This window comes from Xiphophorus hellerii, chromosome 4 (assembly GCF_003331165.1).
Source record: "Xiphophorus hellerii strain 12219 chromosome 4, Xiphophorus_hellerii-4.1, whole genome shotgun sequence".
Taxonomy (NCBI): domain Eukaryota; kingdom Metazoa; phylum Chordata; class Actinopteri; order Cyprinodontiformes; family Poeciliidae; genus Xiphophorus; species Xiphophorus hellerii.
In genome coordinates, this window is record NC_045675.1 from 16,716,495 (window position 1) to 16,732,665 (window position 16,171).

Below are 16,171 nucleotides of genomic sequence, written 5' to 3' on the forward strand. Positions count from 1 at the left end.
GCTGACCATTGCTATTCCTGTGTTGCCAATTCGAATTCCTAATACCCCAAGACTGCCTTTCCCATGCTTTTAATGTCATCTGCTCTCATGCTGGCACTGACTCCTCCTGCCAAGACAAATGTCAGACTGAGCATCATAGCCCAAGTTCAAGCTGGTGATGGTGAATTTGTTGTAGAAGAGTCTGGAAACTCCCTCTGAGCTTCTTCTCACACAGTGGGACTGAATGGGGTCTGGGAAAGGTTTGCTTCCCAGATAAGTTGAGTGTTGGTGCCTTCTTCCCTTTAAATGTTTTGGTATGTTTTGCAAAGAAAAGACACATACTTTTAGCTAGATTTATTTCCTCATTAAACAGTCTATTCATTTGAACACAAGACCATACTTTGTCAGTCATTGTTAAATACCTAATATTTCTATTTTTGGCTCTTCCAGGCATTGTTTTTATGTAGACAAATTACATCTAGACAGCTGTGATAAATGTATATTTTCTTTTTCTATGTAATTGTGCAAAAATGTTTTCACTCTATAGGAATGTTTCTCTTTGTGTATCTGGACTTTATTTAACATGGCCTGTTTCTTGTCAAGACGGTCCATTAATTTGTTATCATAGCATAAAACGCAAACCAGAAATGTAGTTTACCGACAATAATAGTAAAGAGTTAAAGGATAGTTGTGTTTGTAATAAAACCTATATTTAAAGCTACGTTTAGTCTCCCCTCAAAAAGGGGAATAGCAAAACCAAACTAAAAACAAAAAAACCTGTCTCTCCACAAACCATAATTCATATTTTGGGAGTGGTGGCTGCAGCTTGACGTCTTAGCAAACTGTCTCAGTGACTCAGTGTGGTGTTTTCCTGTTGTAGGGAGTAACGGGAGATAAAACTGCTGACCAACAGACTATCCTAACAGGCCTGCTGATGCAATACATCTTCAAGTTGACCTGAAAATGCTACTTTAGTTGGGATGCTTTCCTGGAACCAGTGAGCTCTGTTGAGTGAGAGACAAGTCTCTAGGTGCTGTCAGTGTGAGGGTGTTGTGCAGTTTTTCTCAATGGAAAGTTGTGGTATTTTCAGATATTTGTGAGATTTCTCTTTCTTGGAAATAGTTCCTCTACTGCTAAAACACCATTCCTAAATATTTTCTCATTGGCAAAGAATATAATATATAGTTTATCGAATAAGCTGCAATAAATATGAAAAAGTCAATGCATTTTAAGTCTGAAGTACATTATTTATCAATGTCTGTCTGTTTCTGACAGTCTTTCTGTTGCTCCCAGCTGTGGTATCTTCTAGGAGAAAGAGCGAGAGTTGCTTTGCGATGACAGCTATGGTGCTTTTGTGGGTCTTTCTGTTCTGATGTGCCCTGACGCAGTCCAATCTATCACCTGCTTTCAGTTTCTTGCGTAACACAGCAATATAACTGTAACAAGTTCAGCTTGACAGTCAACTATTTAACATGTTCCTGCACTTCTTGAAAACTTATGTTTGTTTTTTTTGCAAATGGAGGATTAGAGAAATGTCTAATCCTCGAAAGCAAATATTTGAATATTAAGCATAACAGACGTCCACTAAAGACATAAGTCATGGATTTGTTGAAGGAGACGCATGGCTGTTTTTACAAGTTGATACAAAAGTAAACCTCTTGACGACAAACTTTTAAAATGTATTATTTATTTACTCCCTAGACTTTCTTATGGATACAGTTTGACATACAGTTCGTTTTCTACTGACACAGTTTTGTCATCAGTCGTGAAACTGATGCTTGGAGAAATTATTTAAAGTCCAAACATGAGAGATGGGTGATTGACGGATTCAAGAGGCTTTTATAAACATAGAAGAACTGAATGTGCTGGAGAACCCAGACAGACAATAGAAAAAAAGATCAAAGCACCAAAGAAACTTTTTAAAACAGCCAAAATAACATCACTAGAGACTAAACTGAAAGACAAAGTGTATAGACGGAAAAAGAGAGAGAGGGAGCAACAAGGTTATGTATACACTGTCCGGATGACAAGACGCAGGTGGAAACAATGAATACTATTGCAAGAACTGAAAAGCACAGGTACTAAAATAGGAGAAAAGAAACACTCCTAAAATAAAAGAGGAATTGAAGTGAACAATACTAAGTACAAAAAGAACCAAACAGAATAAACTGAACACCCAGCAACAAAATGATTTGAACACGTGCATTTCAGTCAGACGATGTGATATGGAAGACTCATGTTGACAACAAAGCTTTGAGGTTCTCCCTGTAGCTTTGAGGTTCTCATGGAAAAATGTCTAATTGACAAAGATTCAAGTTTGTGGAAAGTTTTTTTTTTTCTTTTCTTTTCTCTCCACGCTGGAGACTAAGTGTCCAATCAGTTTATATACAAGACAGATGCTGACCTGAGTGCAGTTTTACCATCTGCAATGCAGCCTCTGGTAGATCCTACAATCTAATGTTGATGTGTAGACAATGTTTGATGTGCTAAATATATTGAAGGGACATTTTTTAATTACAGCTGAGTGTTATGGAAAAACCTGTGCTCTCTGTCAGACACATGTTCAGACAGAAGGTCAGACACATGTTTCTGTCTTTTTTTTTGGACAATGTTTGTTAAAGGCAAGAGTGTTTTGTTCTTCCAAGCCTGGGTTTTCTTTTCATTTTCTTGGTAGATGTCCAAAACTCACTGGTAGTCATCTAACATTGGCATCTATAAGTGTTGAAACAGGGCTGGCCATCAAAAGTACGCTGTGCATGTTTGCTTACGGACAGTATTATCAGAGGAAAGCCAGAGGTTCAACTAAAGTTGCTCTGTGTCTTTAGCTTGCATCAGGCAGAAGTTTTAAGTGAGAACAAAAATGATTCAATCCTGTAAAAATTCTGCTCAGCTGTGAGACAAACTGAGATACTGATGCTCCTTTCCTCTCCACGGGAACAGGCATCTTCCATGTGAGTGGTTGGGGGAAAAAAACAAAACCAGTTTGACTTTATGCCTGTTTTCCCATGGAACCCATTCTGTAACAGGAAATTTACCATTAGTAAACTGAGAAACCGTTTGTCTTGATCTATGAATAATTATGAGAATGCAACTGTACATTTTGGAAGATATCTTGCATCGCAAAATTAATAATTCTTGTTAATTATTTGGCATTTATTATGCATCTTTGTGTTTTTCATTTTGCTTGTCTGCAATGGTAAAACTCAAACAGTGGTTGGGTTGCAGTTTTGTCCCAGTGGAATGCCTTTGCGTTTGTGTACACAGGTGCTGTCCGTCCTTTCACTCTTTGCTGACACTTGTCACACAACTGCAAAGCTTTCTAATGCGCATATGTAATTATGTTGCTCTAAAACACTACAATTACTCATTATATTGTTTGGATTTTGACCCAAATTCTGCATTGTGGAACACTTGAAAGGCTACAGAAGAGAAAGTCAACACACACATCTCTGCCTTGTCTCAGCAAACACAGCTGTTTCATCAGGCCCATATCACTCCTCTCTGTCTGGACTCTCTTGGTCAAACAAACCCAGCAGGTCAGTGCAGTGGTGAGTTTATGTTAAACTCTGCAATCCAAGCACTGATTTGGAGCTCAAAGATTGCTCTGGTTGGCTGTGAACTCTGATGTTGATGTATTTTAATCAAAATTCGCTGCCTGTGAAAATGTCAGCCGAAGCTTACAAGTGTGTAAATTGTGGCTGCAATCATTCTTCACTGTAGCCAACTGGAAAATACAATAATGTAATTATTTCACAGAGATGAGTTTACAACTGGCATAAATCTTAACTAATTGAGTGAAGTTTGCACTGCCATATCTTTCCAGTTTAACAGCTGTAAACGTCTGTGTTTACACAATTGTAATCTTAAATGTTTTTAAAATATTAAAGAAAAAATTCTAAAATTGACCACCAGATGGTGCTGTAGCCTAAATATGACTTGTTTACTTCAATAGCTTGAAAAGAAGGTCATGCTGACAAAAACCTTTGCGAGGCAAACCAGCACAGACAGAACACAAACTATTCACACAATTTTTGTTGGGGTGGGGTAACGTTGAGGGGCCTAGCTGACCTTGGACGACCTAAAGATGAACTTGCATTAATCTTTTAAATGCCAGCAGGACAAACAGCTGTTAGCAAAACATCTGGTGGAACTCCAAGTCTGCTGAGCTCATCATGCAAACTACGTCTTAGTACAGCGATTCTAAGAATGGCTATAAACAGTACCATGAAAAGCATTGTTGTGATTGTGTGCTGAAGGTGGCGTGTCAGGTAGGAGTTTCTTAAAGAGACAGAGGCCCAAATTCAAGGCGTCAAATTCTTTTTATGTTGTGCTTGATATATGCACTTTTGTAACAACTGAAAGTGACACAGTTACTTGAGTGTGCTGTAAAATGGCTCTATGTACCATTTTATAGCACAGTGGACTCCTTTTAAAATATTAATCATCAATAAATAGGGGTTAATCTGCAGCAATGCAACCAACATTGTATTCTGTCAAGGTGAAAAAAGTTCTTTTTTCACCTTGACAGAATACAACACAATACAACCAGCTAAAGTTTTTTAGCTGAAAATTTAAGCTTCAGCTAAAAGTCAAGCTTAAATTTTAAGCAGTCAACCTTTACCCAAAGTTATATCATGACTTTTTGAAAAACTAAAGCTGGGGCCTTCTGAGCTTCTCATCAGAATGAGGATCTCAGTTATGTGAGGGTAGCTTGCAAGAGAGTCACTGCTCCTCTGCGCTGAGAGGAGTTGATTGAGGCTGTCGGGCATCAGGATCATGTCTCATGGGTTTCTTCCTTTGGAGGTTGTCCAGGCACTGGGACGAGATGTAGAACTTGCTGGAGGGACAAAATATTTATCCACTGTGGCCTTGGAGCAGCTTCAGGTTGATCCAGAATGAGCTGGAAAGTAGGCCTGGGGTAGAAGTGCGTCCTGTTTTCTCTCTTGAAAGTGTTACCGCTGTGAAACAATGTAGAACAAGTGGAAGACAATGGATGTATAAATTGATGGATTTTATTCAGGGTTTAGGTCTGTCATGTCCATTATTTCCATTACTTTTTAGTGCCATTAATTTCACTCATGGGTACTAGGCTGGGCTTATTCTTAATATTTGACCACAGAACATTAGACTATTTTGCTAGCATTTAGTCCGAAGACTCAGATTTTGGTAAAAACATAAATTCTCAATTTCTGGACCAAGAGAATTCTCTTTTAATATAGAGAAGTTATGTTGTCTGTTTTGTGTGTATAAAGAGGCAGTTAAGGGAGATTAAAAGTAAGCTATTTATTTCTTAGTGTTAATTTATAAAATCAATCTTTTGAAAATGTCAAATAACAGCATTTTAGTGCCCTCTGCTGGACAACACAGTTCACTTCAGTTCAGTGACTCCAATATCAGAAATACTCTTTTCCTCTTTTTTTTTTCCTTGATGATATTCTAAATATGATCAGTTCAGTTGTTTGATTCCTGCCCGTATTTGAAACTTCACTTTTGAAATTTATTTTAAAAAAGCAATATATATATATTTTAAAACATTAGTTAAATAAATGCTAGCTGGAGTAAGCAACTTGTTTATTTCTAGATGTTTTTGTTTCATTATTGAGTTTGTGGTTGAGTCTCTATATGCCTGTTTGTATTACTCTGAAGGCCTTGTAGGACTCCACTAGTCCTTCAGTTGAATTGTTGCTTCCTCAACAGGTGTTTACTTGTAGCGGACATAGATCTCTGGTACAATGTGGGCACATTGGCAGCCTCTCCATGGCTGGACACCTCAGTGCCAGTCTGTGTGGGCAGCAGGACGACGGTAAGACCTGACAGAAAAATCATCAGTCATTGCTTTTAGTGTGGCGTTCAGTGTTAAGTAACCACAAATGTCAGAAAATTCTTATAAAATATAGAGGAAGGCGTATTTGTTACATTGATATTTAAACAGTGAATTTTACTAGACTTTTGTTCAAAATAAAATTATCAGCTGGTGAAATATTGTTTCCATTTAAGTGCTAGGAGATACTTACTAGTTGAAGCCCGGAAGCTCAGAGGTGAAGGTGGCAGGAGAAGGTCGGAGGTTATTCTGACGCTCACAGTTCAGGATACTGCCTAAAAGTCGTAGGAAACATTCGTAACAAATCCAACTATAAATGAAGACCACCATTCATTTAAGAAATTTTAATATTGATTTTATAATTATAGTGCAGTGTTTCCTACCGGCACCCTGCCCTTGATTTGTTGCTGTTCCCTCTCCAAGCAGCATCTCCTGCAGCAGGCTGTCCAGTCTGGCTTCACCCAGCAGCTTTGCCAAATGGAGTGTTTCCACCATCTGCCAGGAAACACTCTGCAGAGCAGGAAGAATCAGCAGAAGTTCTCCTAACCTTCCTCTCTGATCACACGTCGCTTCCTCTAGTAGAACGTGGGCCTGGAGACGCAAATATCGGATCACCTGAGAGTTCTCCAGGCCTGGACAGTCTGAAAATACAAGGATAGTTAAACTTAGGTGTAATAAGAGATTAAAGCAAAAAAGAAAAAAGGTTTTTCATAAAACTACTTTAAAAGTTGAACTTGCTAAGGTTCACACAAACATGTAATTTGAGAATTCAACTTTGAGAGCTTTTGCTACAGGTCTCCTTAAAATGTCAGACCAGTCAAAATAACATCTTGATCCAGTTGGTTCCATTAAATCTCCAAATGTAAATATTATCTTATCATCTTAGTGCCTTTGCTGATTGAGAATATCAGAAAGTTTTGAATTAATCCGTAATTGTCTTGATTAATTCAAAACAGATCAAGTTTTGAATTAATCCGTAATTGTCTAAAATTGTCAAATCTTTGACAATTTCATTTTTGTCAAATCTTGAGTGTAAGCTTTTATTCAATAGAATGATTTAAAGTGATAACAGACCCAGTTTGAACTGTCGTAAGATGCTTACATTTAAGACCAACCAAGAAACAAGCAATCTCTTAAAAGATAATGAAACAGTCTTAAAGGAGCAGTAATTTGATACAGCGGTTTTTATTTGCATTTTATTGAAATGTCATGCCCAATTTTTAATACCTTCTCAATATACGAACATACCAACGTTGGAATTTCAGCAATCACTCTTGTTACATTTGCTGACCATCTTTTGCATGTTTCCACTGGTATTTTGATGAATTAGTTTTGTTGATAATCTCCAAGGTTTTGAAGCTTCACACTGAGTTTGAACTCCCTCTATAGATTCTCTAGCAGATTTTAGTCAGGACTCTGGTAGGGTCCAACCAAAATGATAATGTTACGATTCAGAAGAAACCTATCGGTGAAATTAAACCTAAAACCTAAACAATTAAATCTAAGCCTAAATCTGCCAGACCTATGACTGGTTCAGTTGGTTCAGAGACTTTGAATTTATTTTCTTTGCTCTGATATAAAACTCTTTAACTCAGACTTTCCAGAGAGTGATATAGATTGTAATTTAAGTAATATTATTACTGTTTCATTATGTGGTCATTAAAACCTCCCCTTTTGGTATCAATCTATGGAGTAAAATTAATGTTATCCGTGTTAGATGTTTGTGTATTTCACTGACTGTAAATAAGTGCTAGATACATCTCATCTTAATGAACAATGCATTTATTATTAATGAGTCACTATTTCCTGCTAAATTTTCTAATTATCTCAAAAGTGTTCATAGTAGTGTTGCACATAAATAAATCCAAATCCTGAGGAATACACAAAAGTGTCCTTTACTTCGATATAAATGGCAAAGATTGTTCAATAGAAAGATCAAAACTATCTCCAGTTGCAAATCAGTGTAATATATTTGTAAGCAATCTCAAAGGATTTTCCAAAAGCTTATCAGTAAATCCACCCATACAGTTTAGCGTTATCCTGCTGTGAGGTTTATGAATTAAGGTATGATGTGTTTAAATCATTGTCACAGACTAACTTTGTAGAACAAAGAGAAATCATTGTGGCAATTCGTTTGTCGTTCTTTGGGCCTTCACTCTACTTCTACTCCAAGGACCTCAGAGCAGCATGTCATTAATCTCAGCAGGCAGCCAAATCTGCCTGAAAGTCAAGAACTTCAACATATCCAAATGTTTTACTCCTAAAATCCAGTTTAGCCACACGACTCAGAAGGATATCTGGGGGAAAACGGCAAGAATATAAATAGACCTCAACTGAAAATGACTTCTGTTCTTGTGATGCCACAGAAAGTTTTGGTAGATAAATTATAACACACAGATTTAGAGAGGTATGGGCTGACCTGGGGCAAAGAAAACTATGGATCTGAGGCAAGCAAACTCTTTGTCTGTAATGTCCAGTTCCCTGAGAGGCTTGACGAGCTCCTCCTGGATTCTGATAGCCACTCTGGACACTTCCAACTCAGCTCCTCTCAGGGGGATCACAAAGTTGTTGCCTGATTAAGAAACAAAACATACATAATCGGAACAATTTCTGCAGAAATAGATGGTGTTCAAACAGTTTATTTTACCTAAAAGAATGACGTCATTATAGGGTAGCGATCGTCTTGCTGCCCCCAGAATCAGATGTTCAGCAGAATGGGTTCGTAGAAGAGTTACCTACAAATGGACATAGATGTAGGTTTCATATTTTAAATGGAAGCTGCTGCAATTTGGTTATTCACTGAGCCTGTAAGCTAAGCCATTGTTTATTGATTCTGCTTCATATATATGTAGAGCATCTTTTAGTATCAAAGCTCTTTGAATAAATGAAAGCTCTTCTCACCCTGTCATCTATGTGAAGGCTGCAAAACTCTGGGATATGTTTGGCCCATTCCACCAGCAGGAGGAGCTGTTGCTTCATTGATTCAAACACGTCTCCCACACAGGCTGTTTTCTTGGTGCTGATGTCATGACTCTGAAGTGAGAACAGAACAAGAAGCTAAGAACAAAAAGCAACCCTGAGTAATGTAACAGTGGTCAAGGGGTCTAACACTTATGCAGGTACATCAGTTTTCTTTAAATATATTTTTATTTCGATCTTTTCAAAACTGGGTTTCAAACAGCAGCATCAAAATCTGCTTTCTTGCTTAAGTAGAAAATAAAAACAGACTCCTTTAAACTTTTTTCTCATTAAAAATACGGCAAAATCCATGTAGTTTTTCAATTGAACACATTGTACAATACAATCTTGTAAATTGCCAACTAATGCCTGATGAATTGTTCTTATTAAATTAATTCAATTTAAATCTAATTAATTTTTGCTTGATTAAGTCCCATTTATTTCTATCCATTCCCTATTTGGATTGAGTTGTACATTGATTTAATTGGTTTGAGTAGGAGAACTGTGAAGGCAGGAGATTTAAGGATATAAAAATGGTCAAATCCAGGCTTTACCTTTGTGACTAGCTTGTAAGTGCTTCAATTCCAAGGGTAAATATGGATTTAGAATAACCTACATTACAAGTTATCTAATTAAAATGAACTTTTATTGAGTTGATAGAAATATTTCAGTAATTTATTTTTTTGTTCCGTCAGTGGGCAAAACATCCTGCTGTAGAATCAGTAGAAACTGATCTAAGTGGGAAAAAGTTTGACCTTGAGCTGACTGGTGTTTCTCTTAGCATGTCATGCTACATTGTCATCTTCCTACAGTAACCCAGAACGGAGAGACAGAAAACAAAGATCGTCTTTCACAATTTACTCGGCAACCATACCACAAGCTCCTTTCACACATACATCAATAATGATAATAAAAGAAAGTCCTCACTTTATATATAGATTTTTTGTTAAAAATGTTGCATTCCTCAAATGATGTTTGGTATGTAAGAAAACTGCTTGTCTTCTTCAAAATCAACTCTAAGGGCTTCTAGTTGGTTTTTTTTCCTATGCATTCCTTTTGAATGTTAAAAACGCATATCTGGTTGTTATTATGTACTTGAAGGCAAAAGACCTCAATGCCAGACCTCTTGGTACATCAAATGGGCCATGATTAGAAGAGGTCCCTGTGCAATTTTGTCCTTTAGTTCAATTAGGAGTAACTAAATCCAACCCGAGGAGAGTCTGTCTAAAATGTAATCCAAGATTTTTTCATCTCTGACCTTCACCTAAGTTATTCTCAGAAACAGAAAGGGATCATTTAGCAGTCACGAAAAAGGGAAGTATCAGTATTCATCACAGATAATCTGAGATCCTAAGCAGTGTGTTACCTGTTGCACGCTGTTCTCCGCCTGCAGCAACACGTTGATGGACAGAGTTCCTACTGGTTGTCCCTTGACTCTGTGGGGGTTGATGCAGTCTCTCTCATTCTGAACAGCTGGATATCAAAACAAGGAGAGTTTCTTAAGAAAAGTTCATTAGTTCCTTCATATATAGCCCCTCTCTTCTACACCCTTCAACACCCTGTTAAAGAAGCGTCCTTATTGAACTTTGTCTATCCTCAGGTTACACTAAGATGCTGTTGATTCTGGGTAACAACATAAACCACAAAAGGAAAGTTCTTTCTTTTATAAAACTGCTCATTTTTGAAGTACTGATTTCTTTTTTTTCTTCTAGCAGTTCACATCTACACTGTTGTGGATTTTTACAGCCTGTCAGGTATGTATGAGACAGCTGTCTATCTTGTCATTATTTTGAACAAAACAGGTATTACTACTGTGCATGAACTCAGCCAGCTGCATGGCTTGCAGCAAAAAAGGTCATGGGTTCAAATCTATACTGGGAGTCAAGTTTGCATGTTCTCCCAATGCAGTACTCTGGCCTCTCCCCAGTTCAGAAATGTGCATGTTGGGTTAACTTCTCTATATTAGGATGAGTGACTGTGTGTGTGCATTGTTGTTTGTAGTGTATGTTATTATTTTTGCTCTGTGATGGACTGGCAGCATGTCCTCTACCCCTCACCCAATAACCGCTAAAGATGAACACCAACCCTGCCATTGTAAGCCAGTATAAACAATGATGAATAGACAATAGCTATTCACTTTCAGAAAATTGATAGAAATTTGTAACTGCAATATCATTCAGTTGGTATAATTAGCCATTTTCATGTACTAATAATGAACAAATAAGACTGGAATAATGTTGAGAGAATGGCAAAACATCTGATTTGTACAGCCTACGTCATTTACTCATTGTCCTCTCTGTGTGTGCAGACAGAGTTAATCATATGAGACTAAAATGTACACTAATATACAAATATAAAAATACATGAAGTCTGAATCAAAACCCAAAATCAACAGTGGGTTGTGACTGTAAAACCTAGATGCTCTTTGCATCTTTATGCAGTTCATTCAAAGCGGTGAATCTCTCCTGCTTTGAGTTTGTCAGATACAATCATTGAGACACATTCACTGGACTCAAGTGATTTCTAGACTCTTGGGATCATTTGACTGGACCTTTGTTGAATTAGATCAGTCACTTTATAGGTGGTGAATATACATGCAATTACTTAGTTTTTGTTTTGTTATTATTTTGTAGAATTAGATTTCACTTTGACATTGTTTTTTGTCTTGTCAAAGGTCAATTTTGTTGATGACAATTGATTTGTAAAAAAAAAAATAGCAAACACCTAAAGGGGTGAATACTTTTTTATAGAAACTGTAAGATATCAAACAGTTATGAATATCCTTCACATAGTAGCGGATAGTGTTTGAATCAAGTTCTGATGTGTAATTGTCTTAAACATGTCGTCTTCAACAGCTAATTACATAAGCTTCTGACAATGAAATTAGAGCATCATCTGCTGCTCTTGAAGCAATATCATATTTCCTGATTAATTTTATGTACAGCTCATTATAAACAGCACCCTGGATGGCCTCAGACTTATTTCAGTAAGTCTACAAAGTCAAACACACAACGACGTCCCACAGTAATCATTCATCAGAGGCTTAGAAAACACATTAATCAAGCTACATGTGAAAGTAAATGAGCTGTTGGCCACCTTTGAGCTTTACTGACATTTTCTATTTAATTCTAAAGGATTTTTTGTGGGTCAGCAGTTAAGTCCAGATTTTGAGCAAACGGTTACAACATGCTCAGAGGTGAAGTATGAAACTCCACCACGGTGGAGACTTGTGCATTGCTTTACCGCAGCTGTGCTTCAAGCTCAACTCAGAAGTAATACTGCAGCATGTTATGGAAATCAGGCAAATTAGTACAGATTTAAATTTTTGCCTCTGGCCTTCACTTCAAAGTGTTGGGCAAACATTATTCCAGGAAAATGCAAACCAAATATTAGTCCATGCTAAGGAATTTTAATTATTCATGTGTGGACAATAGGCCTTTTCTCTCTGCATATGTGTCAGTCAGTGAACGATGAGGCTAATGATATGCAATGCACACAAAAATGTGCACTTACAAATATGAACAATAACATGTTAAAGATCAAAATGTTTTCCTTTTGTTCATTTGAAACAAATCTTAATTGATTTAAACACACACATTTAAACAAGGGAATTATAATAGGAAACAATTATGCAAGCTTTTGTGGTTTAATTAAAATGTGCTGTCTGAATACTGAAGGTAATTTGTCTATTTTAAAAAAAAAAGAGGTTCTGACCTTCCTTTCTCATTCCAGCCTTGAAACATTTCCGCAGTCTGCAGTAACGACACTGGTTCCTTTTGTCTTTGTCCACAACACATTGCCGGTTGAACCTGAAAATGTACACCATGTTGAAGCATGTGAACATATTTAGAGTTGTTACAAGTGACGACAACATCATTCTGACTTGTACTGTAATTACAATTCAGTTAATTTATATAGAGCAGATTAATTTTACAAGACACTTTATAATTTAATCAAGGTAACGATGGTGGCATCAATTTGTTAACCCCTCCCCCCCCAAAAAGTTTGATTTAAGGAAATCAGACAGTTTTCATTGAGCTGTTAACTTCCAATGCTTTCCACTACAGACAGAAATGTTAATTATTTTACTGGACATAAATATTGTGACAAGGGAAAGAGAAAAACTCCAGTTTAGCAGGAAGAAACATCCAGCAGAACCTGGCTCGGTGTGAGCACCCTTCAACTTTATGACCAGCTGACTTTGACTGTGCTGTACTATAAGTAGGATCACAAAGGAAAACGGTAACTGTTTCTAAATGATGGCCATATCAATTACATTGAAAAGATCTTGATTTATATAAAAGAGTTAACAATTAAACTAAATTATATAAAATGCCTTGAGATGAAATCTATTTTTGTATTTTTGAGCTACGCAAATAAACCCTTTTTTTGTGTGTGTATGTACACGTGTACGTCTCAAAGTCTTATATAAAAACAGCTTTGGTCATGGAGAGTATGAGTTTATTTGATTTTATGGGTTTACAGTTTCAATTATTTGCAATTTCTCTAGGGTTCATGTATGCGTCTGTTCTTTCAGGGCTACTTATGTAATCAGCTCCATTAAAAATATAGAGGCCGCTTGGATGTTGTACAATGACACTTTAGTTTTTACTTTTAAAGTCTCCAACATTGACTCCAGTGACATCAGCTTTGACACTTTATTAAACTTAACTAGTTTCCTCCTGGAGCCACTAAAGCCTTTGTGAAACTTTTACAGCGTATGAAGTGGGGCTCCCCGGCACCTCTAATCAGAGTTTAACATGGTTTCATATTGGATATTCTGGGTTTTCTGTGCCAAAGCAAACATTTTGGTATGATGAAGCTTACCTGCAGTTGTATGTTTGGTTGCTGCGAATGCTCCTCCTGAAGAATCCCTTGCAGCCATCACAGCTAGACGCACCGTAGTGTTTACCCGTGGCTCTGTCTGCACATATGAAGCAATGACTCCCACCACCATAGGTCTGGGAAGCTGACAACATGGACACTGACTCTGGTGCAGCTGCAGATTATAAAATAGCAGAGAAAAACAATCCCAGGCTAATGATTGAGCTACTTATAGTAAACATGCCTAAGGGAGAAAAACTAAACAACTTTGCTCCAGAGGCATTTCTGTCACAACCTCCTGAGAACATCAGCTGTGTTAAAACCAAACAGACTCCAGGATGGAGATTATATCTCTTGATCCCTCTCATCAATTAGGGCACATTAATTCTAATCTCCCCTCTGTGGAAACCAACACCTGTATGCGGGGGTATGACTTCAGAACACCAGAATCATCTGGCCGTTGTTTTATCGTCCAGTTTGGTTGAGTGTGATGATATTAAAAGCAGGGTTATACAGTTTGAAGACTTATCACTGCTTTGAGTGTGAATGCCAAGGGCCCTCTGAGGAGCTCTGCCAGTTATTACTCAGGAGGAGAAGGAAACTCCCCATTTAATTAAAACAGCTAGAGGTCAATGTGAAGCAAAGTCCAGCACTCTCCTTTGGCTAATTTTACTACGGGCAGGCAGACCTCTCTTCCATGTTGCTCTAAAGCGCACGCTGCCAGTGTTTGACTGCTGCTGTGGAGACTGTACAGACCCCAGGCAATAATGTCTGCAAATTGCACACTTCGTTTAAGCAGATGAGGCAGCTGGGGATTACGATTTAACAAGGAAAAGGCTTTCTGTGGTCAAAGATCAGTTAGATTGAATTAAGAGATTAGAATACGTTCGCCTCGCAGTTATATGGATTTGAAGAGCAGCCTGGTGATAAAAGCGCTCCACTTAAGACAGAAGAGAAAGAGCCTGATTCAGCTCCGCAGAGGCTTAATTGGAAGAAGGATTTTCAGATCATTGAAGATTTATGAAATGTAAACTAATATTGACTTGAAATTACGTGTTGATGTGTAATGTATTTTGCCTTGCGAAACATTCTTAGACCTGAAACTTTTTGCCACGTCTCAACCACAAAAATTTTATTTATTTATTTTTTCACAACTAAAAAGTGTAGTGAGCATATGAGATTAGCCACTCAACTAAATGCCTTCATACATCACCTAATTAGTAAATAAAATCCACATTTGTGTGCAATTTTATAAGACCATTTACAGCTTCTCTGTGAAAACTCCATGAAGACCAAAGACACACAACAAACAGGCCATGTCAGAGGAAATGAAATGGGCGTGCTCATGCATGCAAAATGCAGTAGTGAAGACAACAACACGTCACACTGAACACACCATCCCCACCGTGAAACATGGTGTTGGCAGCATCCACTCGTGGAAATACTTTTCAACAGCAGGACAGAGAAACGGCTTTGAGATGCTAGGGCGATAAATGTGGCAATATTTGAAGGGAACCTGTTAAATGTTTGATAATTGCTTTAAACATACATCCAAAGCTACAGTGGGATAGACTGAATCATACTCGTGTGTTAAAATAACCCAAAGACCAGACACAAATTCAAAGGAGAATATCTGAAAAGATTTGAAAATTAACTTCTCGGTCATCTATTTTGCAAAGGTGTATTGGCAAAATGTGCATTTTCTAGTTGTGCAAAGCTGGTACTGTCCTTCTTTCAGACAGTTTCATCTGCAAATTTTTTTTTGAACAATGTATTCTTTTCACCTCAATTTTGTAGTCATAAATTACACTACACTGTTCTGTAATACAAATTTCTAACAAAAGGCATTGTTTGTGGCTGTAATGTGAGGAAATAAAAAAAAAAGTTTTTAGAATATTTTGTCACCAACTGATTTGCAAGAAGACTGCATATTTCGAGCAAGAGCACAAACTAGATTTTACCTGTGAGTAGAAATGTTCTAGGCTCAATTATCTATTGCAGCGAAGAAGATTGATAGTAAACATGGTTATGTGTAGAAACTCCACCTGAGAAAACAGAAAGCTTACACGTTTGTTTAGATAAAAACAGAATGATCATACCTGTTGCATTTCCAGGTAGTGGAATCAGCAGGGAACTGTTAAAGTCTTCAGTGGCTGCTGCAAGAATGATTGTCCCAGGAAGCTTCATGGTTCAGATGGTTTGATGGGTTTCAAGGCTGATCTGCAAAACTCAACCAGTGTCAGTAAGGTTATTCACTCAGTTCAGTGCCTCTTTCTCACTGGTCTTAATCATCAGTTCAGGCTTTTTCCTTTATTTTTTAAATTTTCTGAGGGAGCGTCTAGTGCTATAGTCCAACTCCAAATGTTCTTTTGGTGAGTTGAGAAGCTTCCTCTGCGATGTCCCACTTTCCTTGACCTTAGTGCTGAAATTTGGTCCACTGTTTGTTTACTTTTTTCACATGAGTTACACAAATAAAGGGGAAAGTTCGAAGACAGATAAGAGTTTCCATGAGGACAACGAGCAGATAAACATATGTGACAAAGACCCGTCGGTGGTATGAGGCAACTCAATGATTCTTGGTCTTTTTTT

At 37.4% G+C, this 16,171-nt stretch overlaps 1 protein-coding gene across 4 annotated transcripts; it reads right to left on the minus strand.

Annotated features, from left to right (window-relative positions):
* Window positions 1–2,306: 2,306 nt before the first annotated feature.
* Window positions 2,307–15,979, minus strand: hnf4b (hepatic nuclear factor 4, beta). 4 transcript variants are annotated; one of them, XR_004338873.1, is made up of 10 exons: window positions 15,682–15,979; window positions 13,586–13,757; window positions 12,473–12,567; window positions 10,125–10,231; window positions 8,702–8,833; window positions 8,448–8,535; window positions 8,220–8,372; window positions 6,184–6,441; window positions 5,994–6,071; window positions 2,307–5,789 (listed from the first exon to the last, which is right to left on the minus strand). XR_004338873.1 is itself a non-coding variant. In XM_032559786.1 (10 exons), coding segments are annotated over exons 1-10 (1,101 nt in total). In that variant the 5' UTR covers window positions 15,770–15,979; the 3' UTR covers window positions 2,307–5,788. The 4 variants fall into 4 exon arrangements, 3 of the variants coding, with proteins under 3 accessions (XP_032415677.1, XP_032415676.1, XP_032415679.1); XM_032559786.1 differs by having other exon boundaries at window positions 5,994–6,075; window positions 13,586–13,682; XM_032559785.1 differs by having other exon boundaries at window positions 5,994–6,075.
* Window positions 15,980–16,171: the final 192 nt, after the last annotated feature.

Bases quoted from the DNA above. Each gene is read 5' to 3' on its own strand.
- hnf4b (XM_032559785.1), bottom strand. From the start codon at position 15,769: ATGAAGCTTCCTGGGACAATCATTCTTGCAGCAGCCACTGAAGACTTT. The intron at 13,758-15,681 runs GTATGATCATTC...TATAATCTGCAG, and splicing joins ACTACCTGGAAATGCAACAG to CTGCACCAGAGTCAGTGTCC. The intron at 8,373-8,447 runs GTAAAATAAACT...TTTCTTAATCAG, and splicing joins TAATGACGTCATTCTTTTAG to GCAACAACTTTGTGATCCCC.